General features: G+C 47.8%; 1 protein-coding gene across 8 annotated transcripts in view; it reads left to right on the top strand.

Annotated features, from left to right (window-relative positions):
* Positions 1–27,569, top strand: part of PALM2AKAP2 (PALM2 and AKAP2 fusion) — a 1,039,983-nt gene that overhangs the window by 949,478 nt on the left and 62,936 nt on the right. Inside the window, exon 1 of one of the 8 annotated variants that reach the window (XM_069630778.1) lies at positions 4,249–4,400. The exons of the other annotated variants lie outside the window; for them this stretch is intronic. Coding sequence (XP_069486879.1) covers positions 4,383–4,400 — 18 coding nt within the window. The 5' untranslated portion in view covers positions 4,249–4,382. Of the gene's footprint in view, positions 1–4,248; positions 4,401–27,569 lie in introns of those variants that run through there. 8 annotated transcript variants of the gene reach the window in all.

The following is a 27,569-nucleotide window of genomic DNA, read 5'->3' as shown; positions in this document are numbered from 1 at the left end:
CAAACTCTGCTGCTGTGAACGTACTCCTAGTTTCAAACCTATGCTGTGTGTGGGTCAGTATACGGCCACCTGGAGTACATTGAACCTGGCGCATTACAGTTCCTATCCCCCACCCTCCCTATTGGAACTGTGCGCTCCAGGGAAAACGTGGGCATTGATTTCCCAACACTATTACAAGAAAATATCTTCTCTTGGCTTATACTGTGTTGATTTTCTGAAAGACAGCAGTCTATTCACCCACTGCACTTTGTTCGGTTATACAAAGTGAGTTAAATGAAATTAGCATATTTCACATATCTCACTCCCGATTTGGCATGTCCCCTCATTTTCCCCCTTTTTGTTTGTTTATTTTATTTATATAGCGCGCCTGACTCAGGGGTACCCGGGGGCGCTCTGAGGTGAAGGTAATGGTTACAAGATGCAGTTTATACAGACAGAATACAGATAATACATTTAAATAGCAGAGGAAGGCATGGATAATGATATATACAGGTAAGGGAAGGGGAGTACAGGGTGCATGTGTAAGGTAAGTAGTGGTCGTTTTTGTTCAGTAACCATGTGATGACGTGACTTCTGAATATTTTAAAGGTAGGAATAGTTTTGATGTCTTGTGGAAGTGTGTTCCCTAATTGTGAGGCTAGGACCGGGAAACTCGTTCCGCCATACCTTGGCAGCACCAGGCAAGATGTGCTCGTAGATCTAGTAATTCTGGCTGACTATTTTAGAGTAAATTTATCCGTGAGATATGGTGGGACTTGGTGGTTCAAGGCTTTATAAGTAAAGCAGATGGTTTTTAAGTCAATGTTTTCTTGTATGGAGAGGCATTTGTACAATATTCTAGTTGCAGAAATGTGCTCTCTTCTAGGTACGTTTTAATGCAGCTCTGAGTGCATTATTTTGCAGAACCTGCAGTTTGTTAATTATGGATTTGTTGGTGCCTAAGTATAGACCATTGCAGTAGTCCAGTTTGGACTGTATAAGTGCTCTGGCCAATATAAGGCACTTATTGGAAGACAATAGGGGTCTGCACGCCCTGATCAGCTTGCCTATGTAGGCAGTGGCTGAGGCAGTCATGTTTATTTGTTTGGTTAGGTTGGTATTGGCATTGAGGTAGAAGTCACGTGTTTTTACATTTTTGGCAATAGGTATGTTCCCATCAATGAGGATGCTACTGTAGTTGGGACTACGTTTCAGCAGGTGAGCAGACTAGGAGTAGCTCAGTCTTATCATTCAGGCAGAGGCCATGTGTGGCCATCCATGCCTGAATGATGGTGTAGACTTCGTTAATCCGGCAAACATCAGAGTCGTAGGTACCTGATATAGTTAGGATTATCTGGGTGTCATCTGCATAGTTGGTGTAGGTGACACCCAGATGGTCCAGTTTGTCAAATAAGGGCTTTGTAAAGATATTGTACAAAGCTGGCGATACATAGGAGGCTTGTGGGACACCGCAGGTGATGGGGATCGAGACGGCTGCGGCTGTGGGTGAGAAAACACGAATGGTTCTATTTGCGAGGAAAGATTGGATCCACGTGACAGCAGAGTTGGAGAAGTGTGCTGCCAATGACAGGTGGTCACATAGGATTTTATGGTCAACCAGATCAAAGGCTGCCGATAAGTCTAAGAGACCTAGGATGGCAACTCTACCTTTGTCTTTTAGTTCGTCGATCTGACTTTTAAGGTCAACAAGGGCAGTTTCCGTTCCATGTTGGGGTCTAAAGCCAGATTGATGGATTCCTAATAGTTGTTTTTTCTCTAGATAGACAGAGTTGCATACCTGCAAATTCAAGACTAAGATTTTCAGTAAGAAAGGGACGATGGTGATCTGTCTATAATTAGTGGGTATAGCTGGATCTAGTGCTTGTTTCTTGAGTAATGGGAGAACCCAAGATTGTTTCAGGTTACTTGGGACTTGCCCTTATCCATCTTTCTTCTGCCTTTGATACGTCAACCATGTCATCCTGCTCAACTGCCTCAGCAATAACCTGGGTATCCCTGATCAGGCCCGGCCTGGCTGACCACCTTTCTCACTAACCAACCCTCTCGGGCCAACTTGGGTCTCGTGGTGTTCCCCAGGGTCTAACCTTTCTCCCTGATTTTTCAACCACTACCTGGTACCTCTTGCTCACTACATCGCTACTTTCTGCTCCAACTTTCAGTGTTATGCGAATGACACCCACATCTCTTTCAGGCTTCCCTCAGCTGCCTCTTCCACCCCGTCTCTCATACCAGAGCTGCAATTCAGGAATGGTGTGCTGCTAATTATCTCTGCCTTAATGCCAGTAAAACCCTGATCCTCATGAGAAAACCAGCTCCCCCCTTTTCTCTCTCTGGCCACCCACTTTGGGCCCTCTTTCTGCTCCTACCTGTGAACCTTGGTGTCCTCTTGGACTCCACCCTCTCCTTCTCTCCTCGCATTTGACCTCTCTAAGAAGTCAAACTATCAGCTGCACCTCCTCCAAGGTATTCTTCCTTTCCTCACTGTCCCCCCAGAAGCTCACTGTCTCCAGAGCTCTGGTCCTCTCTAGGCTGGACTACTGCAACAGCCTCTTTCTAAATCTGCCTGCCTCTTCACTCCGGCCTCTACAACGTATCCAGAACAGAACAGGACTGCTAGACTTGACCTTGGCCTCCAGCCCAGGGATTATATATCTCCACCTCTGATCACTCTTCACTGGCTCCCTGTGGCGGCAAGGATCAAGCTCAAGACCTTTTGCATCGTCCAGAAGGCTTTCTGGGTCCTGGGACCACACTACCTCCATCTCTCTCTCTCTCTCTCTCTCTCTCTCTCTCTCTCTCTCTCTTCCTAAACATCTCCCTTCTTGAGCTCTCCACTCATCCACTTCCAAGTCTGAGGGTCTGACGCTTTTCCAAGCAGAGAGTTGGGGGCAGATCTCTCTCTCCCTCTCTTCGGCCGGGACCTCGCTCTGGAACAGCCCCCCTGCCTCTCTCAAACTTGAGCAGAACCACCTCCGGCTACGGAAGCAACTCAAGACCTTCCTTAACTCAAGACCTTCCTTTTCGCTTCCCCTTTCTCTCTTCCTCTCCCCTGCTGATGTCCTGACTGCTCATGGACTGGTCACCTGGCCACCCTCTGTACTGCATGTTCAGTTACCCTGGCACTGCCTCCGGGGCCCCCCAGCACTTATGATCTATATCTGCAACCCTACAGTCCCTCCTCGCTGCACTTATGAGCGACTCGCTGGCTGCACTTAGTGAGTTACAGAATTACCTGCGTTCCCCTCCCCCCGGCACTTCTCCCCTTCCACTTGCGCCTTATGAATGAGACAAGGCCTAGTAAGATCGTTGTTTTGGCCGCCCTGTTTCCCCCATCGTCTTGTCGCGCCAAGAAACGCTTGGGTACAGGCGCGTTATAAATGCCATATCATATTATTGAATGCAACGAAAGCAATCAAAAGCAAATGTAAAGGATGTCCTGTTGACACGTGTTTCGACCTTGCTCTGTGTTTTTCAAAACGGGGCAGTCCTTTTCTTTCTTGCCCTTGCACTCAGTACGTGTGTTAGCTGGCTGTCTAATAGAACGCAGGCCACCACTAGGTGTAACGCAGGGAGTGACATTATTCCAGGACCCTGGGATGATCCTACCCCTTACATATGTACACTTCCAGCTAACGCTCCTACTGAGTGCAAGGACAAAGAAAATGACTGCCCTATTTTGAAAAAGACCGAGCAAGGTCGAAACACGTTTCAACAGGGCATCCTTATTTGTGTACATTTACTTTGATGCCTCAGTGACACTTTCTATGCTAAGCAGCTCCTCGACAATCTGAATGGAGGACGTTGTAATCATTTTAAAAAGAACGCATATGTAGCTGTGTTTAATGATAAGCAAAATATCAATATTCTGCTTAGTGACAAAAGTGTGTGTGTGCGCGCATTGCATCCCCCGTGCCTCTGCATTCCACACGCCTCTATCCCGCTAGTACATCCAACCCATTCATGCTTTCATTACCCCCGCCCCCACCCGCAGATGTACATCCCTCCACCCTGAGTCGCGTGCTGTAATTTACTGAAGTTCAGGGAATGTACTATTTGGTGAGCGCCCCTCAATCCCCTTGGTTGGGGCGTAGCAGCCCCCACCCGCGCAGCGCCGACATTCCTCGTTTAAACGCATGACACATTGGACTCGGTCACGGCCCTCCGCCCTGAAGCCCCATTATTATTATTCTTGAAGGGTCCCTTTGTATGGTGTGGGCGGCCGGGCTCCTCCCTCCCCGTGACGTCACTGCGCTGTGGAGGAGGCGGCGGCGGCCGGCAGGGACCGGGGCTTTTGCACTTGAGGTGGACTTCCTGAGGCGAGAGGAGGCTTTGTGAGGAGCGACGCGCACTTGGCTGCTGGGGCTGAACTCCAGGGAACGGGAATGAAATGGGATGGCGAGGTGAGCTTCTGCGCGCGCCCTAGCCGGGGATGTGGGGTCGCACTTACTTCAGTGGGGACAAAGGCTCAGGAGCTGCCACCGCCGGGGCAGGATGGTGCCTGGCGGCATACTGTGGTTTAAGGAGTGGACAGGCTGCTTGCTGCATGTAGTGTACTTCTCAATACGGTTTGTCTGGCGTGTTCTACTGTCCAGTGACCTACAGAAAGAAATGCGGCCGCTGTTAAGTGGCTGCTTTATCCCACCAAAAAATCCCATAACGAAATGTTTCCGTGTAGTAAGTTTATTGTATGTGTACCCGGTCCGCTTGCCCACTCCTACTTTCCGTAACCCCCTCATCGTTTCAGAGGTGCCTTGACGCGCGACTGCTATAGATGGCGCGTCGGTTCCAGAAACTGCATCCTGTGCGCCCCGCTGTATGTCCCAGGAATAGTAATGTACGGCTGGAGCACAGTACCCTGCCGGAAAAGCGCCTCGAAGGTGTCCTGCCCGGCGATGTGTGCGTACCTACGCGAATGTGTTCCTATGTGGCTATGGGGGGCGCGGGGGCGGAGGGGGGTTGCCTCTGAGGGCGATGAACAGTGGACCCATCCAGGGCATCGGCGTGCGGATCAAAGGCGGCCTAATTCTCTTTCTCTGTTCTCCTCCGTGCGTGCTTTACGCTAGGGTTATCTGATGCCCCCATTTACAAAGGTTTGCAAAAGTAAACCCTTGGAATCTCATCGTTTAGACCCACTGAGTGGACTCGAGATGCCCCTCTACCCCGACAGAACGTGGCCCGAGTTTGCCCCAAATTGGCGTAATCGTTTACCCTTAAACACCGCACAGTTGCATTGTTTCCGATTAATCGATATGTCTTATTGCGCAACTTTGTCGATGACGGTGTGCAGCCCATGACCTATATGCCCGACTGATTCGCGTTTTTACCGTACACCTGAATGTCTGGCACCATGTCAGAATATGTCACCGAAAAGATACGAGAGCCACTGCCAGTCAAACCCTGTTACATTCAAGACTATAGAGCGGTCTTTGGTCATACCAATAAGTGTTGCTCGGTGAGGCGTCTTGGTGCAGATCCGTTCTGGTGGGTGATGTTGCCTGGGAAGACTGTGCATGGGGTCTGGTTAAAGGGAGGTGGGCGCATCAGCGATAGTGGATCTGGAATCTCCCATTGGTCGTGCCTGGCAGTTATTTCAGCACTCATTCATCGATCCAATGCACATTTGCAACCACGTGCAGCCCAACTGCAGAATGGCCAGAGGGAAAGACCAACCAATTGGTTGTGGAGCAAGGTGTGTTGAATCGCTCGCCATTCAGTCGGGCTCAGGCCCCACCCACCGGTGAGTCTACCAATCATTCAAGGAGAAACCGAACCCAACAGACCAATAGCTCTCACAAAGACTGAGTGAATCAGCGATCATTGCACCACCAATATAAAAGATCACGGTGGACAGAAAATCACTGGTGACGTTTTGACCTCCTGCAAACCTTGGAATGTGTCCCTGACCACGGCCCATACTCCAGCATACGTACTGCACACATTACATGCCCTAGGACCCCCCCACACCCCAATGGCAGGACAAGGCTCAGTACATATGTGGAGCTGCTGGGGGTGTCCTGCTGATCATCCAGGGTGCGCAGCCAATGGCGAGGGCAATCCTACTGCCGCCTGGTAAAATCACGGAGTGCCCGGGCAGCTCTCGCATGTAAAGGAGAGGGAGAGCGTCGCCTTCTCCCTTTTCAAGTAGTGGAAATGAGGGCTGTAGGGGAGCAGACGGGGGGTGGGGGGGTTGGTAGAGGAGTAGTTGAGACCAAACTAGGGAAGGTGGCTTTTGGGAGAAAAGGGTAAGGCGTACCACCAATCCACTGAGCTTCATAACAACCCGCACACCTTTTGATCCGCGGTAAAGTGACTGAAAGCCTCCTCTAAGCTGTGCTCACGATGCCCGGTCTACATAATTTAAGACCCCAAACCTTCCTTTCATGGCTAAGCTCCTTGTAAAACTGAATAGCGCCCAACTGCAAACTTAGTGAAGCAGGAAACATGTGCCATGACGGATTCAGACCGGATAGAAAAGCTCTACATGAGGGAAACTGCAATCCAACTACTGGAGAGAAATCCAAAAGGGGCCCTTCAACCTCACTGACCTCTGTGGCGCAGAGGACCACAAGACCCTCCTCTACATGCAGCACATATCACTGAAGTGGATTAAATCGCATCAAACAAACAGAGTAAGGCCTGATCCTCTGTCACCATAGGCTCATCGAGAGAGCCCCAAACCACCTCTATCACCGCAGCCTTTCAACACGTGCATGCATCATTTGGCGAACCTTCTAGAAGATTGCCCTCAATGCTTCCAACTCTTAAGTCGATGATGTGCAACTGCTTTTTTAAATCCACAAGGCAGTTAATGATGCCATTTCCTCTTAAAAATCCATTCCTGGATCACAACATGCAAACTATGCCTCACCCGGAAACAACGCAGAGGATCAATATCTGATGCTCTCCAAACTTGGAGATCCCATGTGGTCCTGCAGCCTGGGAATCTCTCCTAATCATGTTACACGTGGGGATCCTGTTTGGGTTGTCCTTAATTCCCTTGATGGCCCACCACCAAACTAATATGCTGTAGAACATTTTCTCCCTCCAGGGCATGGACCACGAAGCGGAACAAGCCAGCCGGATTACTGCAAAAGCCTCTAGCTAGACTTCCCCAAACACAAAATAAACAAACTGCAACTCCTACGCCGGGATGCTAGCCTCCTTTCCGATCTTGAGAAGCACAACTACATATCCAAAGCCCTCAGGGCATTGCATTGGCTCTCGGTCACCCAATGAGACCGTTCTGCTGTTAGCTTGTCTCTTTCAGAAGAACTTGTTGTTCCGTCTAATAAACCTTAGTGCACTACCCACCTTGATGCCAGTGGATCTTCACAATACAGCTAAACTAGGTAGCAGACTCTTCTCCACTGAAGGCTCATCCCGCTGGAATGCCGATGACAACCAAGAACGAACCACACATCAGGAAATTTGAGCTAATGGTGAAGAAAGTCCTTCCCAATACTAAAACGGTCTCCTAATGCAACTAGAACTGCCCTTTCACTGCACAATTGCAGCTTTGCATGTAGCGCATCTCCACATAAACTAAATAACATATTGGGTCCATTGGAAGCAACTTCAGATTTGAAAAGCTGAAGCTGCCTCTTTTAAGATGCTGCGACAGAATCCCTCACTGTAATGTTACCGGTATGTTTGTGGAGCTAACATTCAACCTCTGGATGCATGTTGATGCCATGGACTGATTACACTTGTTCTTGCGCAACCCCGCAATAATCATTTTTAACCATCTTGGCGGGATGTGGCAGGAGTGGACTGGACTGGCAGGCATTCAAACCTGTGACTGTGGCCACACACCGATCCCTGTAGCAAATGGGTCTGCTATCTTTGCATCTCTAGATGTCTTGGACTACAACTCCTGACATCCTTAGCCAGCATACGTAAGGAGTCGCGGGAGCCTTAGTACAAAGCATCAAGTGAGTTTCAAGTTGCAGACCGTGATGTAGTAAACACCCTGGTCCACTAAGCCCAGAATTTTGTTGGCATCTTAAATGAGATAAAACCAGATACGGTCCACTTACGGAAAATCAGTAATGCATGTTCCCCATTAATACTAGCAGTCTGCTTCACAAAGATCACAATGGTCATAGAAAACCTATAAAAAGGACTGTAAAAAGTAATGTTTAATCCGGAAAACAATTAGACATTAGTACACAATAAATGAGAATTTCAAAAGACCATAGTGTTGACGTATCATAAAAGAACATACAAGTGTAATCACACAAGATAAAGATCACGCGTCCTGTTTGCCTATCAAATGTGAATTTTATCACTTGCGGTTATCCAGTGTTGGGTATTGCACAAATGGCAGATACTTTGGAACAATGGTCACTCTCATGCTGTGATAGTCCAACTCCATGCGTGTTCAACAATCAACCTGTTTCGTTCCATTGCTGCACTGGAGGAACTTCGTCAAAGGGCATGTATGTGGAGAGCGGATTATCGGAAATCAGTCCTGCGAATGAGTTAAATTGGAGCGAAGAGATCCAAATCCTGTTTAATTTGGGCAATAGTATGGCTTTCGGGAGAGTCACTGAATGCTTTAGAGGAGCACCACAATAAGGAGGGAGTGGGTCAGTTTCTTCACACAAAACAAAATGCTTAATCTCCAATGGAAAGGTGGGGGGTTCTTAAAGGATGTTAAAAGGTTCCGCTCGCGTCCAAATACAGAAAGCATCTTCAATAAGGCCAACAGGCTGCATGCCTTTTGATTTTTTAATCCACAGTGATTGCTGTAATTAATCATTCACTCGCGTTGTAGAAGTCTATGCATTGCGCACTGTCCTCACTGCCCCCACAACCTTAACTCTGCAGCAAGGGATATGGGGGACCAGCCCCAACCCTTCACGAGCTTTCTATCCAGTGACTGTCCTGGGGTGCCACCCTGGACACAAGAATCCCCTCCTATTGTAAGTTACCCCTGCTCCATGTGCAGGATAATTCACCTGGAAGGGGGGGGGGGGCAACCAAGCCAGTGATGGTCTTGCAAGTCCTGGCACGGGTCCGACCTGAGATGTCTTCTCGTGACCTTGCTGTGTCTCATGAGGGTATCGCCCCGCATTGGGAATGGATGCAGGACCAGCTGCAGTCAAAACACCAGGAGCCCATTTATAGCTGGCCAAACTATGCAAGAAAATGCATACAATCGGAGAAAGTAGGTTAATCCAGCATGGCAGAAAAGCACTGTTTAAATAAATAAATAGTTCCTGTGCTTCCTTTTCAACTCCCACTGTCGCTTGGTATCAGTTGATCACTTGCGCCTCACTTTCCCGCCACCACCTATTTTTCAATTGCGCTCTGCCCACTCTTCCCTTGCTCATCCCTTCTTTCTGGCTCTGTGGTCCTTGACCCCATGACCTCTGATAGTAGTTATATAACCTGTTCTGTAAACTCTTCTGCTTTTGCTTTCTTCATGGCATCCTCTGGTTGCCGACCTCGCGAGTTACATGTCGTTTTTTGGCTTTGCTTCTTGGTTTCCCTCTGGTTGCTGGGCATCCCTTCCTGAACTCAGCTGTTTGTTTCCTAGTCTCCAGTCTACCAACAGAGTGGCATCTGACGAGGGTGGTGTATCTTTGTCATGCCTTCTGGCCCTCATTGGGCAGCAGGAATGTTGTGGCAGAAAACTATTGGTGCAAGTATGTTTTAAGGTACATATCCAATTGCACTTACTGAGTCGACCAGGACGTTTTATTTTCATAGCAGCACCGCTGGCGTGGACTGCGTTGCAACTGTGTCCAAACCGTGCTGTAAATGCTTGTGGAATGTGTCCTGTTAGTGGGATGGGGGGTGCGCAGGGGTGCAGTATAATCAAATCTTTACTTGCAGGTCTTGATGGGGTAGTACTGCTCCCCCTGAATGGAGAGGTTTGTCAACTCAACAATTAAAATGCCCCCCCCCCTCCCTCTAGGTAGACTGGAGATGGAGTGGTGATATGTGGTGTTCCTGGCACAAAGAAGCAGAGCGGACATGCTCAGTGGTCTGATTGGGATACCGAACAGTGATAGTCTTGCCAGGTGGGCGGCCCTTCCCAAGCTGTATGGTTCAGGAAGCGTTCGAGTGGAGGAGTGTCGTCTACAGAACGGCACGCTCTAGTGACATCCCTCTTAGTGCCAGGTTCCTACTGTTTGCCCTGAAAATGGGGGTTTTTTGGTATTTTTACACGAGAACAATGCCCTGATTTAAATGAGTCTGTTTTTCTTTTGTATTACTTGTTTTGCTATTAAAAATGCGAGCACCAGTCCTCCCTATTTCCAGAACAGGCTACTTCATAACATCTTGTCCTTGTTCCCGATGAAGACTGGAACCCAATGACAAGCTAACACGCGTTTTCCCTTTTTGTAGTTCTTTAAAGCAAGGTAGGCTTGAGCTCCTTGCGTAAATTTGCACTCGCCGAGCCCGGGCCCCAAATGTACATGTTGCCCATTTTAGATACTCGCCCTAATTTTCAGCTGACATTTCGTTTTTTGTCTTTTTCTTCATTTCTGTGCTGCTGTAGCTTTGTATAACGGGGCATATAAATCCAGGCCTGGTCATATGTTCTATCTAAATATGCTAAGAATCCTGGTTAGACGCTGCTCCCTCATTTTTTAGATGAAGTAGAGTTTCAAGGTAAATTATGTAATTGGATCTTCATATAAATTGATCACAATTGGACACTGTTTCTCCCCTCCTTTACTTCTCCCAATCAATGCACCAGTTGAAGTTGCATCTACAGTAGAGTACTTTAAATCCCGGACATGACGGGGTATCTTGAAGTTCAGGGCTCACCTCTACACTGTGTGCGCCCCTCTTGTACATAAGGTGGCATGGCCCTGGCCTTTGCAGGAGAGGGTGAGAGCTCCTCTCCGCTACAGGGGGAGGTCTGTGGAGCAGCCCAGTCCATCCTACCCCTGTGCTGGTCAGTGTTAGCAGAGATTGACCCAATTTCTCACCCCGTGCCAATATTTTGCACAGACCACTTGCCTCTCTAGCCTTACCTACAGGGACTTGCCAGTATTTATTTCTCCAGCACATCCGTCCAAACCCATCCCCAATAAAGATAACCAGCAAAATGCTGACCCCAGATGGAGACAAGTGGCAGGCAAAGAACGGCCTGCTGGGGAAGGATGAAGGAGCATCGTTGTCACCAAACTACGCCGGGCACCCCAATGCTACTGGAATGCGCGCCAAAGGGGGAGGAAAAAGCTGCGCTCCGATGTGACCGAGAAAACATCTTGCCAAGCCACAGGAGCAAGTGGGCTAGCCCACACCTGAACACAGAGGCCGCATATGCTGCATGATCAAAGGGGGAGCAGGACCTACCCTCCCCAACAAGACTTATCCAACACCAAACCTAAATTCGGCCTCCGTGCCGCCAGCAACATATCCGGTGAACCCGGGCAGACGTGTGAGGTTCTTAACCCCCTTCATCTAGATTTTCATTACACACACACCCCCCGCCCTCCCCCTGGATTGGCTAGGGAGATGGGACCAATCCCAGGAGGAACCAGAAACGGGAACGCAGGGTTTTTCGGTGAGGTTGGAGGTGAAGGACGGCTAAGAGACCATCACTAGGAGGAGGGAGCGAGGAAGCAAGCAGGACAAGATGCGTGGTGCAGAGTGCAAGTGGTTCTGCAGAGTGAGTGCATGTGTGGGTGGCGGCTGAGTGGAGAGGTGAGTAGGTAGACAATGAGAAGTGAGTGGTATAGGGTGAAAAGAGGGCGTCTGGATGTGGAGGGATGGGAGTAGCAGTAGTGTGAGGAGGAGTAACGTCAAAAGGTGGAGGCAAGAGAGTGAAACATTGAAGGGATAGAAGATTGGCGGTAGAGCCATTGGGAGAATGGGTGGGAGTGAACTCGCCAGAATCCATCCAAGTAAGTGCAAGTCACAATACTGATTTCCTCCAGTAGAGCACCAATGCTTGGATGGAGTATAGATAGCTAGGACATCTGAGGGAGACTAGGGGGAAACAGCATTTTAGGCAGCCTTCAATGGGCAAAGACCATACTTGGTACTATTGCATACTGACCCCGCCTACTACGGCCTAAAACGCGGATACAGATTCCTGCTTTAGGGGGACAGGTCGTAACTAGAGAGAGGAGGGATGTCTCATGGGTTACTGGACAACCTCTCTTATTAAGTCGTCGGTGCTCACTGAGGCTTGCTGCCAAGATATGGTTTGTTATCAAGATGTGCCCCTCAGCCTACCAACAAAAGGAAGCGGAGCCCCGGACATTTTCCAGGTGTACAATTGTATCCAACCTGTGCAGTGGGAAGTGAGGTGGGGGGATTGAAGGGCACTGTGCCCGCATTTAGGAGTTAATTTGCCTTCTTCGTCTGGGGGGAGATGGAGCCTGCAGCCTGGTGTCTTGACTCTGTGCCCCCACTGTGCCTTTCTGTTCGTGTGACCGCTCCCATGCTCAACGAGGCTTTGAACTGCTGGCTGGGATGAGAGGGAATTCAAACTTCCGCATGGGTCGCCTCCTAATGGCCGGCGTAAATTAAATTAGCTAGCCAACACACCACCTTGTATGTCAGGAGGGCTGCTTGAGTCACGATCAATGGGTTATTAAAAAAAATAAAAAAAGAGCGTTGGCAGCGCGTGCCCCGTCAGACATGGGTCATTGACGACACTCATTGCAGGCACCCGTCCTCTGCAACTTCTGGGGACTCGGGTAGGAGCGATCCTGTTATTCGATACTCGGGCGCCACACCGTTCCTATGGCCTTCTCTATAGATGTCTTCACTCCTGCTTATTGTCCATCCATCTAAATGCACTCTAGGAAGGCTTAATGGGTGGGCAATCGAGGTACATTTTCAGCACCCAGCATAAAAGGGAATCCGCACCCACCTGCTGCAAATTTTACGAACCATGATTTGTGTGGAAGTTGGCTGGCTAGAATTTAACTTACCATGCTTTTCTGGGGGAGGCGGAGGGGGAGAGGTTTTATTTGAGGCAACATTGATATGGCACAAGGCTCCCCCATCAGCTAAATGGCCACCATGCCATCTTGCGTTTGATTGGTTGGGGGGAATTAAGCTATAATCGGTCGATTTTGCTCTTTAATTTTTGTTTTTGTCCTGTGGTGTTTGTACTCTACAAACAAAATCAAGCCTTTTAGTTTTTGAATACAAAACTGTGACCGACTGTGTGCATTGTTGTGCAATATACATTTGCAAACGACACGGTCCAGATTTCTGTAATGCACACTTTGCTCAAATCCTGTTCACCACTTCAAAAATTCTTTGTCCCTGGACAGCTCATTTATTCTCGCTGTACCTTACTTTACAAACTAAAACTCTCCCTCGTGGTTTACTACTCCATAGTGTTAATCGATGTTGAATAATGGTGACCATTTCAAATGTTACACACCACATTTCTCTCGTAGCTTAGTAATGGCAAGCCCACTTGAAGACCACTGCCCTCGTGTGACTGAAAACTGGAATACAATATAATCCACTGCTTACTGACCCCCCCCCCTGCTTAATGTGTGTGAATTTAGGCATAAACGGCTGATCTTCGAAAGTCCTTGAAATACATCTTCATTGGTTTGTGGCCCCCTTCGCTTTGTTCTCTCCTCAGTGCAGTTTTTAACAAACCTTCTGGAAAGAACAAAGGCACTAGTCAATATCTGTTGTTGGGAACAGAACCAGTACCATGTTTGGGTGGGTGCCCCATGACTCCCTATTATGAATGGTGGATAAAAGTCCTGGGGTGGCAAGGAAAGTGGCTGACTTCGTAGATGTAGCACCAAGGCTTCTTGGCATGCTGAGTTGTTCCTAGGGAGCCTACCAGGATTGGGCACTCTTGAATACCTACCCTGAATTTTACTCTAGAACTATTCTCACACACCGTCGACTTGGGTGCACAAGTGATTTTGACATAGGGCCGAAAGTACCTTACATGATGGCTATTGTGGGCCGAAAAGTAAATGTGGGCGTGACGGTAAACGGGGCGTGGCAGGAGGCTTTTTCATCCCCCAATTTGTATTAAACACATGGAAAAAGAATGTTTTTGAGGGGTAACGATTTTTATTTGTATTTCAAACTTACATTTTGTACTACACATTTTCCATTGTTATAATTTATTTCTATGTAGTTATTGTATATCGTCTCTTTACTTAAATTATATATATTTTATTGACCCTTGATTGGACGTTCCATTATTTTGGACTGCTATACTTTGCTTTTTGGGTTGCCCAAGAGGAGTATGACCTTCGTGGAGTCAGGTTTCCTCAAAAAACAAAGGATGTACATCTCCTAACTGTGCCTGTTTTAGCTTTATTATTGGGTTCACTCTCAAGCATGCACCCATACAGACCCAAACCCCCGATTTCCCCCCCCCAACTCAGCACACAAACTCTCAAACATGCACCCATACAGACCTGAACCACCCCCAACTCAACACACACCGCACAAACATACAAAAACAAACATTCATGCACACCCAACACCCCCTGACCCCCAAATCTCAACAAACACGGAACAGACATACAGCAGAACAGACCCGACGCACAAACGCAGACAGACCACTTACCGGATGTGCTGGAGGGCAAGCTAGTTGGAACGCTGGAGTGGTACGACGGCTGGCGTGGCAAGGCTGAAATGCCTTCCGGCATCAAGCCTTATTGACCACGCCAGCCGTAGTGCTGGCCCTCCATTGGTGCAGCACACACGCACTACGCTCGTAGGAGCTACGTGGTGCGTGTGCACTGAGCCAATGAGGGCCAGTGTTTTGTCCTGCCCGGAAGAGAAGAATTTCAAAGACTTTCCTAATGTAGGGCGGCCGCACTCCATTAGGAAAGGCTGTGCCTCACGGGCCGGACAAAATGGCATGGCGGCCGCAACTGGCCCGCGGGCCATATGTTGTGCACCCATGGTTTACTTGGATACCAATTGCTACTTGCTCCCTATGGCTTCTTATCCTCCCTGTGTTCCCCCCACCCTCATCCAGGACCAGCTTGCCCAATGCCAGAGACACCGGCCCACTCAAGACCTTGTTTTCACGAGTACTATAACCAAAGGGTACCACAACTAAGACGTTGCCATGGCCACTTTGCATGGATGCCCACCCGGCTCTACTCTAACATTGCTGCACTTACATTCTCAAACACTATCAAAATCCCTATGCACATACCAACCAAGTGACTTTCACAGTAACGTGTGTAGTAGCTTAATTAAGCAACACCTGTGAATCAGTTCAAGGTGCTAGGTTAACCCTTCCCAACACACCTCAATGCTGTAATGTAATGTGTCATTTGTATAGCGCCTTTCACTATTTGTATGTCCCAATGCACAGTAAGTTGAACGCCCTCGGGGTAGTTGGACCGAAGTCCACGGTATGGGAAATTCGAGGAGGAGCTAGTATGGGTGTGTGCATTATAGCCAATACAAGGCTATGACTGGGTAGCCAAGTCCCTGCTAGCCAGCCATGTTGGGTTGGCACGTGGATGGGTGGAGCAAGGTAGTTTAGGGGGGGGTGTGCGAGAAGATATCATTATGTGTGTAGCTACAGTTCTAAGTCCGGAAAAGGAAAAAAATAAACATAAAGGAAAGCTGGCGGCAGAGTGACAGAAGCAGCAGGGGACACGGAGGAGCGGGCAGATGAACAGGAGCACACACTGGAGGTGTTCCTGAGGCAAAGGGGACTACAACGCAATAGAATTGCACATCACAGTCCCGGCCAGTGCATCGGAGTATCCCCGGCACGCAGGGCTCCCCTCGTGACACAAATGACTCTCGAAGACCTTTAGAAACTTCAGCCATTTTACTGATCTTTGTGACCTTGCTTCCTCTGGTACCTTTTAAGGACTAAAGACTGACTGTGTCCCCACCTCCCTGCTCTCACATCCCTTCCCCCCCCCCCCCCCCAGCCGTGGAAAGTCAGTGAACAGCATGCAAGTCTGTGACGGTTTCTATGACTTTAACAACTTAGAAACTCGATGTTCTGTCGGTGGCTTGGCTGAACTGTTGCATTTGATTGGATATGAGCGGTTCTTTTGGTGTAAACAAAAATGTTGGGGGCCTTAATAATAATTTAATTAGCCCAGGTTTTCCGACCATCCATTCTGGACTATGCGCACACATGTTGACTGGTGATCATTTGTTAACCCTTCTGAAATCCCAGTTAGGTTTTAGTACATCGTGCATTCATGAGCCTAGACCTGAGGTTTCTCTCTTGCAGCCTGGGTCCGGGGTACGCATGCCTGCATTGTAACCGAGGGTCACCCATTTTTAGGCTTGGGAAAGTAATGTGAATAAGGACTGCGGTGTACATTGAACGAGCAGCAGTGTGCTTTTGTGACTTCCCCCCGCTGAAAGTTTACTCTGTAAGGCAGTGATCTACACAGCTTGTGGGAGAATGATCTGAATGGAAGACCCCAGCCCCACTCGGCCCCGTCCTTCCCTCTCGGGCAGTCTCTAAAGCACCCTTGTGTCTCCGTCTAAGTGACGGCAACGCGCACACAAAAATAAACCACAGCCTTTACTAAGGCCCTTCTTGGGAGGTCCCGGAAAATCCCCAGCTCCAAACTTGATGCCGCCATTGGCCTAAAACCAAATCCACCTGTATGGTGTGAGGGCCTATGATACGATATTCCGGTCTCCCGGGGCAATGTACCCAGACCATCGGCTTATCTGGGAGCCTTACAGGGGTGCAACGAAACCTACATTGCCGGGGCCAAAGTGGTGATGGGAGGGGCTACTTTGGAAAATGGGTGTGACAAATGTATATACGCTGCCCCCACGTGTATTGCCCCTCCCCCCCCCCCCCCCCCCCGAAACCCCCGCCATGGTCTGGTGTGGGGACCAAATATCAAATAGTTAATTTTAAAGCACAATATGCAGAGAGGCGATGGAAGTCTTTGACAGTAGCAGCTTTAAAGTTTTACTGCGTTTGTTCAAGTGTATGTTTCTGCACAAACACAGTAAAACTTGACAGTTTTGTGCTTTGACAGTTTTGTGAAAGGCAAGTGCGCACATCCAGGGGTGCACCTAGGCTAAAATTTAGGCGAGGGCTAACCCTTCAAATGTTGGGAGAGACGCTAACTTCAGAGATGGTAGGGAGTGGCAAACTTACTTGTGTAGGGGCATCTAACCGCTTTACGCATTGTAGTGACTATTCTATTGCTGCTTCAATGTTAAAAGCAGGTTACTCTCTCCTTTAAGTCTGAAAACACCCACTTAAGGACTGCTGTGAGAATGAGCTGTCTCCTGTCCCCTCTACCCTTCCAATCACTCTCCTGGCATGTAAGTACTTACCCCACATCACGCTTTCAATTGCCTAAAAATGTATGCATAGTTGTGCAGGCGCTAACAATTAAATGCTTAACATAACTAATGTTTCCACAAAGAACTTCAAGGGATCAGACATTGGGTTCTCTGCATTCCATAACGTACCCCCAAACCCAATGAAGAAGATCATCACTCAAGACCCAGGTACTTCTGAACTGCACCCACCCGTCAGCACCATCACTCCTAATGCACGTCACAGTGCCTTTAAATTCCGTACAACGCTTACTTCAGACTGCAAAACCACTACTCCTTTGAATAAAAACAGTTTGCAAGTGAGGAGGCAAGTTTAAGATGAGTCTGCGCTGCACCCTGTGCCAAGAAAGTGGTTTGTTTGTGATAAAGTGCTGTATTCAGAACAGGGGTGAAAGTGGAAAAAAGGAACTAGTGATACACTGCATCTGAAAAGGAGGGAGTGGGATGGAGGGAGATGGGGTGTGACCTTTGTTTTGCCATCTATTAAGTCTTGTGTTGCTTTGTGGCTAGACTAGACATTGCCTGGTATAATAAACAAGCACTGGCAAAGCTGTCAGTTTGGGCTTTTCTGCAAGGATGGGATAGGCACTGATTGTATGATCTTGCAATAAGATGGGAACGGTTGAAGAATTGAGCGATTACCTAGGCATATGATGGCATTAGCTGGTGACTGTTGGCTTTGTGGGTGCTTGTTTTTAAAAGGAGTGCAGTGCATGGAACAGATCTAAATCAAGTGGCTGAAGGCACACGTGGTTGAGGCTTTTATTAGACCATATTTCACCAGAAGCCCTTTACAATTGTAATCAAGCCATTAACTCTCAGGAGTCTGATTACAAACAGCGTTGGAAGGTTAATGGTTGATGTTAATGCTTGATGGAGCTAGCTCAAAGAGATCCCATAACAATGTATTGTGGGAGGGGCAGGTAGTGGGTGGGATTGGCTTTAGGAATTAGCATGGCCATGGACAGTCAGTGGGCTGGTAAATAAAATGCCCTCGGGTGTCCCTGCTCAAAGGTCCTGTCCCTCCTATTTGTACTCCAGTTCAATAGTTTGTTTACAGCGAAAATTAAAAATGGAGATTAGTAAAACTAAGTTAAAAGTGAACCGCTCTGGTCAGTTGCCCCTCTGGTTCTTGGCTGTTCTGGTAACTTGCCTCTGGTCTTTGGCTTACTTGCGAGTTGGACCTTTGGTCCATCCCTCCTTCTGTCTTTGGCTCTCTGGTGAGTTGGTGCCAAAAAAAAGAAGCACAAAGCTTCAAATTTCTGTCAATCGTACAAACGAGAACCATTGATACCTGAAACGCACCTAACCACTCCACACAGTTGACAAATGTCACCGTACAGATCCATATCTTTTAAGATCTGCACACATCAATGATGTAAATAGAAATCTTAGCCTCATCCCTCTGCTACTGCATTAGCCCCCTACCCTATTACTTGCAGATCCTAAAGCTCCTAGAATGTGTGAAGATGGCGTGCAATGAAAGACTCCATATACTAGCATAACAGGGCATTGCAGAATGTGGGGCAGTACTCTGGACGGCACAAGCAACTTAAGTGGCTGGGTGCAACAGAGAAAATGTAATGTTGGTTCAACCACAGTTAACCCGCAATACTAGAAACTCTGGTGCACTGACTGCCTGGTGAGACTTTCTGCCTGTCAAAGCTGGGAGAGAGCCATTGCAGCAATAATGCAATTCTATGTGACGGTATTGGAGCCACTAGCAGAGTGGCACCATGGTACACCAATTTGTCCATATGCTTATTAAAACTGTCCTATTGTAAGGGTGAAACATATTCACTTATAAGCACTCCAATTTTTGCAGTTGAAGTCATGGTGAGATTAGCATAAGTGTGTGATCCTGGGCAAATAATGCAAACGGCGAAGCAGGGATTTTAACTCACTCTCCAGTTTAGGCACGGCCACCTTCTCCCATGCTTTACTTGGAGCAAATAATGGGTGTCAAGGCCTACATTAATATTGTATCATAGAGTTTACTTGTAAAATAAACAAATTGCATAGTAAAGCATCATGACAACATGTAAATCCTTATAGCAGCATGTTGAGATAAAATAATATCCGTGTAGCTTTATTTTCCACATCCTTAATGGAAAACTAGAAGATGCAAAAGGCAAATCTGTTTACCCACTTTATTTTCAGCGCTTTAAGTCTCACAAAAGTTGTGTATTAAACTCACTTAGGTTTGGAGATTCGTCACAAACCTCCAGCATGTTATGTATGGTTTTAAGAACATTCAACTAAGGACACCAACGCAAACTTTACTTTTTAGCAAATCAAGCTATTAGACGTTATGGGAATGAACAATATTTCAATGGGTGCTTTATTGTGTTGCTTGCTGTAACTGTCACATATTTGCAATGTGACTGGTGGTCTTTCCATTGGAAACTAGGGCAAACAGCTGAGCGCCTGCAATATGGTCCCCTGCCTCCCATTCCTCCTCCATGGCACTGTACTCAGCGTGTGCGGTCCTCGCGGGCTTGTAAACCCGCATCCCAGTGTCCCCATCCACAACCCGCCTCCCGTGCCCTCCCCCCGGCACCTATTGGTTGATTTTTGTTCTGGTACTTCATGTGGGCCTAACCCTCTGCACGCTCGCTTCCTGTGCCAGTTACAACTTGGGCAAACATGTGAGCTCATGAAATATTGTCCCTCTGTCCCTCATTCATCCAACATGGTGCCACATTTGTATCCCATAAGACCCCCACAATCCTGCGTGCAGGCCCGCTCTCAAACTCATTCAGTGCTCGGTTTCCTCCCAATCTCTCCCACCTCCACTGATTGGCCAGCTCACTGGCCATAAGCAACCCTCCGAGGGCAGCTCCTTCCGCTAAGGGCCCCGAGGCAAACGGCGGCTCCTACAATGGCGGTTCCAAGATGTGTCAGCAGGGGAAGCCAGCAGCTAACAGACACCAAGAAAAACTGTAAGTGTGGCATGGGTGGGGTGTAGAGCAATTACTCTACTCCAGAAAGCCCTGCCACACTCTCTTACCTTCCCATAACATAGACTGTCATAGACTTAAACCAGGCGTAATTGATAACATTTGTGCCCACAAGCCTGAACCTATTCATGACAGGACTGTAGCTGTTGTCTTGCACTATATGCTAGCATGCTGGTCTAGGTCAATAAACGCAACACTTCGATAAAATTGTGAACACTATCCTGCGTCGCATCCTGATAGAACTGTGAAGGTTAACATGTGCCACACTTACATAATATTATGAATGTTAGCATGTGCCACACTTGGATGGAATTATGAAGGTTAGCAAGTGCCACACTTGGATGGAATTATGAAGGTTAGCAAGTGCCACACTTGGATGGAATTATGAAGGTTAGCAAGTGCCACACTTGGATGGAATTATGAAGGTTGGTTAGTGACGCACTTGGACAGAACTGTGAATGTTAGCATGTTAAATGTCCTATAACCCACTAACCAAAAAGCTAAAGTTTTCTGCATACTTATCTCACAAAAAAAAAACTCGCACAGCCATCTCTCGCACAACAAGCCACACGCACTTCACCACACCGCAACAACACATAAGCTGGACCAACAGCACACAAGGACTGTCATTGATCCGATACTTGCACCAAAGCTCAGCACCCGGTGTCTACAGAGTTGAATCTGCCAAAAGAGCACCACCCCTCGCTATCCTACTCACTCTTCACCTTCCTAACCCATCCCACCTTCTCATTTAAAGATCCGCCAGAGCGCCTGGGGGGGCTGGGACTAAACGGGCAGTGCTTGATCAGCCGAGCAGATTGTAGATTTGTCTAGGAGAAACAAAATGCGCCCAGGACTATGTTCCTGATCCTTTGCACAGTTCCCCGCCCTTCAGCTCACGTTTCGGAGAGGAGAGGGGTGCCCCATTAGCTCAATGACGTTGCGTGTGTTGTGCCTTGTATAGCGCCACCTCACCGCCCGTTGGAGCCTTTGACACTGCGGGGCTGTTAATTACTCGCCTGGTTGTTGCCCATAATTGTACCGTTTTTGTGGTATTGCAGCTTTATTTAAGGAAGCCGTTACAGTGTAGAGAGTCTCGAAATCCTTTTAATGGGTGCACATCGACGTTCACAGCCATTGCCCTCTTAAGCGCCCGATTTCCTCCTCGCGGCAGGAGCATGGCGGTTACATAGAATTTGTGTCAGTAATTCCGCAGAACATATCCTTGCAGGGAACGGACACAAAAGGCTAGCTGGGGCAGAAATAGCAACCAATGGGGAAATGCACTTGCGACCAAAATAGACGAGGCGAAGGCCGAGTTTTAAAGCCAGCCCTCAGCTGAGAGAAATTGAAAGAAAAGCGCACAATGGAAGCTGCCCCACGGCCACAGTTCGGCAGCGTCCATTCCGAGCACACATGCAGCGCGAGCCTGTACTTAGAGAGGAGCCTCTGCCCCCTTTCTGCTATTTTACGCATGTGTTTAGACTTGCTGACTTGCTGACGTGTGATGGGCGCGCTCTTTGGGGTCCTTCCTGTACCGCATGGACGGGATACGACACCTGGCCACTCAAGCTGGCCTCCCCCCGCGTTGCAGATGGGACCCTCTGCCCTGCGCTCTTGGTGTTCCCCCACACAAGGGCGGATGAGTCCATCAGCAGCGCAGGCACGAAGGCCCGTTCGATACATTCTTTCTCTGCACAGCCGAGCATTGTGAGCGCCTTTGCGCTCGCACACACTGCCCCAAAGTTGGAGGTCGTCCAAGCCCTTTGCTAGCATGGCAGCGCACGGACATGGTTGACGTTCTTGCCGCACGTGTCTTAATATTAGCCTTTATAATGAATGGGACACATTTCCTCGATGGAAAAAAATATATGATCTGCTCCTGCCTGTACTCAGTCAGACACATTCTCTGCAGAGTGAGTGTGCATGGATCTAAGCAACACGATGTGCTTATGTGGCCGGCCCGGGGCTTGGTAGGAAAGGGGGAGGGGGCCCTAAACCAACACCAGAGCCGCCCTGGCGCACTTGATGGGGGGGGGGAAGCAACCTAGGGCACGAATGCCCAAATAGATAAATCTGCCCTGTCCAGGCTCAGACTGGTCTATAGGGCAATGCCTGAAACAAAAATGCCAAATGGTTGCGTGGGCCCGTGTGTTTTTTTTTTTTTTTTTTTTTTTTTTGGCCAATGTGGGCCCGTTTGATGCATTACTTCACTAAGCAGCTATTCGTTTTGACCAGTGTTGCTGAATAGATATTCTTTAAATTGCACAATTTGCATCACATTTTTATCAAAAAACGTCCCCTTGGGCACTATTCAAGCTATCACAAAAGGAATGAATCACCATTTGCAGTTGTGGGCCAGTTTTACATTGTTGCCTGCGACAATCGTGTGCCCCTGTCGTGCTCGCCGCTGTGCTTCGCTGCACTTCCAATGCCAATGCCACTACAGGGCAATGCATGAAAGGTAGGGTGACCAGACGTCCCAGTGTTTGGTGCTCTGTCCCCCTTTCTCAACTTTCTGTTCCCCTTGGAAACTGCAGTGGTCCCTGTTTTTTGGTAGTAGGTCTTCATGGCTGGAATGCATAATCTCGCACAGAAGAAATGCTGCATTTTACAACTTTAAGATGGTGTAAGTTGGTGATGAAATTAATTCGAATATGTGTTTCTTTGAACCGTAACAATTAAACCCCCTTCTCCTCCAAACGCTTCAAGTGTAGTGCCCTGACACGAACTTTCAAGAGTTAGTCCTACTTTTATGTTAGTTGCCGTGTCCTGGTTTTTACTTTTTAAATCTGGTCTCCCTAATTGCACAACTTTGACCACAACGCACCTGGTAGTTTTGCCAAATGTTAGTTGCCACTGTGAGATTTTAAAATACATTCTCTTATGTTTTTTGAAAATATTCCCAAACTCGTCAGCGGATCTGGGCAACTTTTCTGTTCGTGCCCAGTCCTATTGCCTGTTCCCATCTGATCCTAGTCCTCGCCGGATCCCACTTAACCTCCTCCACACCCCCCCCCCCTCCTTCCATGGAACGCAGTGAGTGTTTTTCGGCCGCACACGCCACAATGTCTGTCTTGCCTTATTTTTGGGCTAAGGGGATGGGACGGGCAGGGTGTGGTAGCTCGGGGGACTGGTTGGGCAATATAGGGGTCCTGGTGGAAGCTTGCATGCGCAGTTGCTTGTTCTCCAATGACATGCGGAATCCTGGTGTGAGTTGTTGGTGCTATGCTTCTTCCTTGCCCTCTCTTCTACTCGCCCTTCCACATTCGATCTCCATCTCAATTTCTGTCGGGCTTTCTCATTTGGGACAACTGTTGTGCAGTAAGAGCTGGGGGGGGGCAGGGGCTGCAGAGCTGCAGTAGTCCCATTACAGAATGAAGTACCCAATTTTGCAAAAGAAAAAAGCAACAGTAGCATTATGCTATTTTTTTCCCAGTAGCAGATCTATTGGTACCCTTTTGTGGCCTGGGTAGCCTTTCCCCTCCCGATAGGGAATTGAGCCGGATCACACTTTGAGCCTTTATGTTCCGTAGGCCTTGGGATGTGTGTTTTGTCTTACAGTTCTGCATGGCTTCTGCCCTTTGTGATTTTTATGGGTTGGGATTGGTATTGTTTGGTGCAGTATGCAGCAGTTCTCAAACTGGATTATCTCTGTACACTCAGGTTGCACCATCCTCGTGAATTTCCAACCCGGGAGGGTCTTGGGTTAGTTGAACTCGATTTAGACTGGAATTGTCAACCTGGCATTTTGTAGAGTGTGTGTGTGTTAGTCTTGTTGGGTGTGGCAAACTGGTATTTTGTTGGGCGTTTAGTATAATAGATTGGGTCAAACTGGGACTAACCCTGGATTATAGTAACATTTTTCAGAATTTAAATATTCCGATATTGTGCAAAGTGAGAATATATTGGGGTTGACAAACAGAGGTAGTATACTGGAATATTCATACTGGAAATATGCAACGCCTCTGTCAATGTGGGTTGCAAAGTTAATTTACTATCGATATACAATGTGATAAATCAACTTCTGGGGCACAAGTGGTGCAGGGATGAATATCGGTTTCTAAACACATAAATCAGCTCCACACCTAGTACACCAGAAGGGATCCTAACCGATTGTAAACAGAAGCAAACTATAAACCTCCTTGTCCAATTTTGGTAACGTGGATGGAACGGCAGGCTCATCTCCGCATGGTAGTGGGTCGTTGGAGAGTTGCAACACAGCAAAAATACAATTACCCAATGATAAAAGGGACCGTCAAGATTGTTGAATAATAAAGTAGATATTTTTATACAGACAGTTCTAGCACACTATACAATACAACCCACCCTGTAAAGTAATGCAGAGGACAGACCGTTTCAAGAAGGAAAAGGGATGTACTCTGTACAAGGGTAGCAATGGGTTGTAAAAAGTCACCATGGGCCTTCAGAGAAGGACCAGGGGGACTGAACTAAAAGTTCTTGGTGCTCAACAGTGTAGAGTCGGATTCAGGGCACTTTGCAGCTCCTGCAACAGTTGAAGAGAGGAGACAGCTGTGGGTATTCGGTGGCAGGCAGTTCACCGAGCAAGGCTGGATGGATGGCTGCAGACTGGCCTACATGCCGGCTCAGGGTCATGAATAGTTGTCACAGTACTGTTCGGCGGGTCTGAAGAACTAGTCTAGCCATGAGCGACTGCGGCATGACAACACTAAGTGGTGTAGTCTGTTCCAGCTCGACTGGCTCGAAAATAAGGCCATCGCTGGTTGATGCTTGTCGAAGCACTCCTAGCTTCTTCACTGGGATTGTGTCGTCCTTTAACGCTGACCGCCCAAATCTGAGGCGAGTGTTGCAGGTACCAGCCTTGTTTTGGGTTTGGTTCAGAGACTCTCTAGCACTTCCAACCTTGGAAGCTTGCTTGAAGAGCCTAGCAGGGCATGCTGTGTTCTAGCTGGGTACCAGTTTTGGAGCTGCTGGAGGGTCCTCTGGATTCAGTATCTCCCTCTGATCCCTGGGAGATGTTTGGGGTAGGAATCTTGCTTCCCTCTTTGGAAATCCTGGCCTTCCTTCACTGGCAGAAGCTGTAAGGCAGACTGTACCATCAGCCAGGATCCAAATGAGTTCTTCTCGTTACTCCTTGCAAAGTCTTCAGGTATGCCAAAAAAGGGTCTCCACCCTCTTTTTTTAAAGCCAAATGGGCCACAGTGATTGGTGTAGGCTAAGCCTACCTTAATGAACCGACCTGGGCCCCCATCAACAATGTCCTGTATGCATGAGGTTCTAACCAGATTGCTTTGCAACAGAAAAGGTAAAGGGGTGAACACATGTAATGCTAAAGTCCCACCCATGCTCCTGTCTGTTGTGGATCAAAGGGTCTCTGGTTAATTGAGCTCTCTTGTGGTTCCTGATTAAGGCGGCAGGTGTCCCTTGAAGCTGCAGCAAAAACGGACTTTGTCTTCATCAATCCACTCACTCGTACCTTCTGAATATGGTTCCCCTGCAGGGATGACTACTGTAAATACAGTCCCAGACATGATGGGTCACTGCCCTTAATACTGAGATGCGGGAGCTGGCTTTAGGTTAACACAGTGCATATGAAAGGGGTGTGGGAGTGTCCTGTCTCCTTTGATTTAGCCTATGCAGCCAGGCCCCATTTGGGCCCGTTTGAAGTATACTCTATTAGTATGTTTAAGTTGATTGCTGCCACCATCTGCAGGGGGTAAGCAAACAGAAAGAGAAGATCCATGGATCCTTTGATAGTTAATTAGGCTGGCCATTTCAGCAGGAAGGTCCAATCCCAACTAAATATGACTGGGAGGACTTCTCCTGTAGGCCCTGTCCACCCAGAGTACACAGGTCTGTGTATGTTGTGCATGCAGCATAGGAAAATGTTTGCGGATGCCAATACATTTAGCAGATGTTGATCTGCCATCACAAATTCCTCAGATACAATTAGTGTGCTAAGGAAAACCATCTATTACTCCCTCTGTCAGAACTAAGTGTTGTGAAGATATTTGTGCCAGTGTTTGTGTCAATGAACGAATAAAGGTTGTTCTTGTATCCTTTTCGTTTTAGTCTCTGCCAGGAACTTGCATGCTTTATAAAATTCTGTACTCGGCATGCTTTTGTGTTCCCAAGAATTCTGACCAAAGAAAAGGCGGTTTGGTAAAATGGAGTGTGCCCACTTGTTTGGATTTGCAACTCTTTGCTGGACGGACACTGCAGGGAGAACACTATGCATTTATGGTGGGTGAGAGAAATTCACTGGTTGAGGGAACCTACAGACATAGAAACCATTGGAATACAGTTGCCAGCCGGCCAGGTTAGGTATGTGCTTTCCTCCATGGTATAAACTGTAGGTGCACTTCACAGAGGGAAAAGGTGGCATCCAACATGGGACACAACAACCAAAAGCTCACAAGACTGACTCTGAGATCGAATCATGTCGCAAACCAGTGGAAGTGGTGTGCTGTTAGACAGCAGGATTGAGCTGACCAAGATCTTGGTGTAAAGCGCCTTGGTGTAAAGCGCTCTATGAATAAACAAATCAATCAATCTCAGAGCATAGTGAGCTAGAGACCATAAGGTGATGCACACTTTGAATAAGGATGTGATTGTATACAAGTCCAAAAAGATTTGTGCAAATATGTTCCTGTTATTGCTCAGGGGTGGCTTGAAACTGTTCGAAGATCAATATTTCTAAGGCCTAGCCTCAGTTTAGGTATACAGTCACAAGATGGCCCAAATCCATTGTGTACAAACCAGTTCTGAGACCAGCCTGGGAACACTAGCAGATGGCCAGACCTGGTAAACTGAACTTCAGAGACCTGTCAAAATCCATCATGTGAGGCCACCCATAAAATCCATTAGGCTCTGGTTACAAGGGAGCTTATAGAGTTTTGTGCATATCAAAAGAAACCTTGCATTGACCTGTTATTCGCAAGGTGGCGCTGGCGATGTATCAGCGTGGATCTGGTGGCCAAAGTCAGCAACTTTACGCTTGGAAAATGAACAGAAAAATAATACGTGGGCATTTTAATCAAAAATGCAATTTAAAAAAAAAAGTCAGCTCTGGGATGCAAGCTCTGATCGACACAGGGCCAATTTGCATATGGGGGTAGAAAATGTCTTTTATAATGATCATACTAGGGTTTTATGTAAAGGTTTGGAGATAATGGAACATTTCTGCTTATGTGCATTGCACAGACAGGGGGGGGGGCACATGTAAGTGTGTGCACTGATCTACAGATTAGTAATATTGACTTTATTAATCTCATACATTCACAGCAGAAGTTAAGGCCTAAGAACAAAGTTGCCGTTTCATAGTGAGCTTCCCTTCCACCTGTGTCATGAGAATGGTGGAAACAAACT

Source organism: Ambystoma mexicanum, chromosome 6q, assembly GCF_040938575.1.
Source record: "Ambystoma mexicanum isolate Mex_15411 chromosome 6q, UKY_AmexF1_1, whole genome shotgun sequence".
Classification (NCBI taxonomy): Eukaryota; Metazoa; Chordata; class Amphibia; order Caudata; family Ambystomatidae; genus Ambystoma; species Ambystoma mexicanum.
This window is presented reverse-complemented; position numbering and strand designations above follow the sequence as displayed.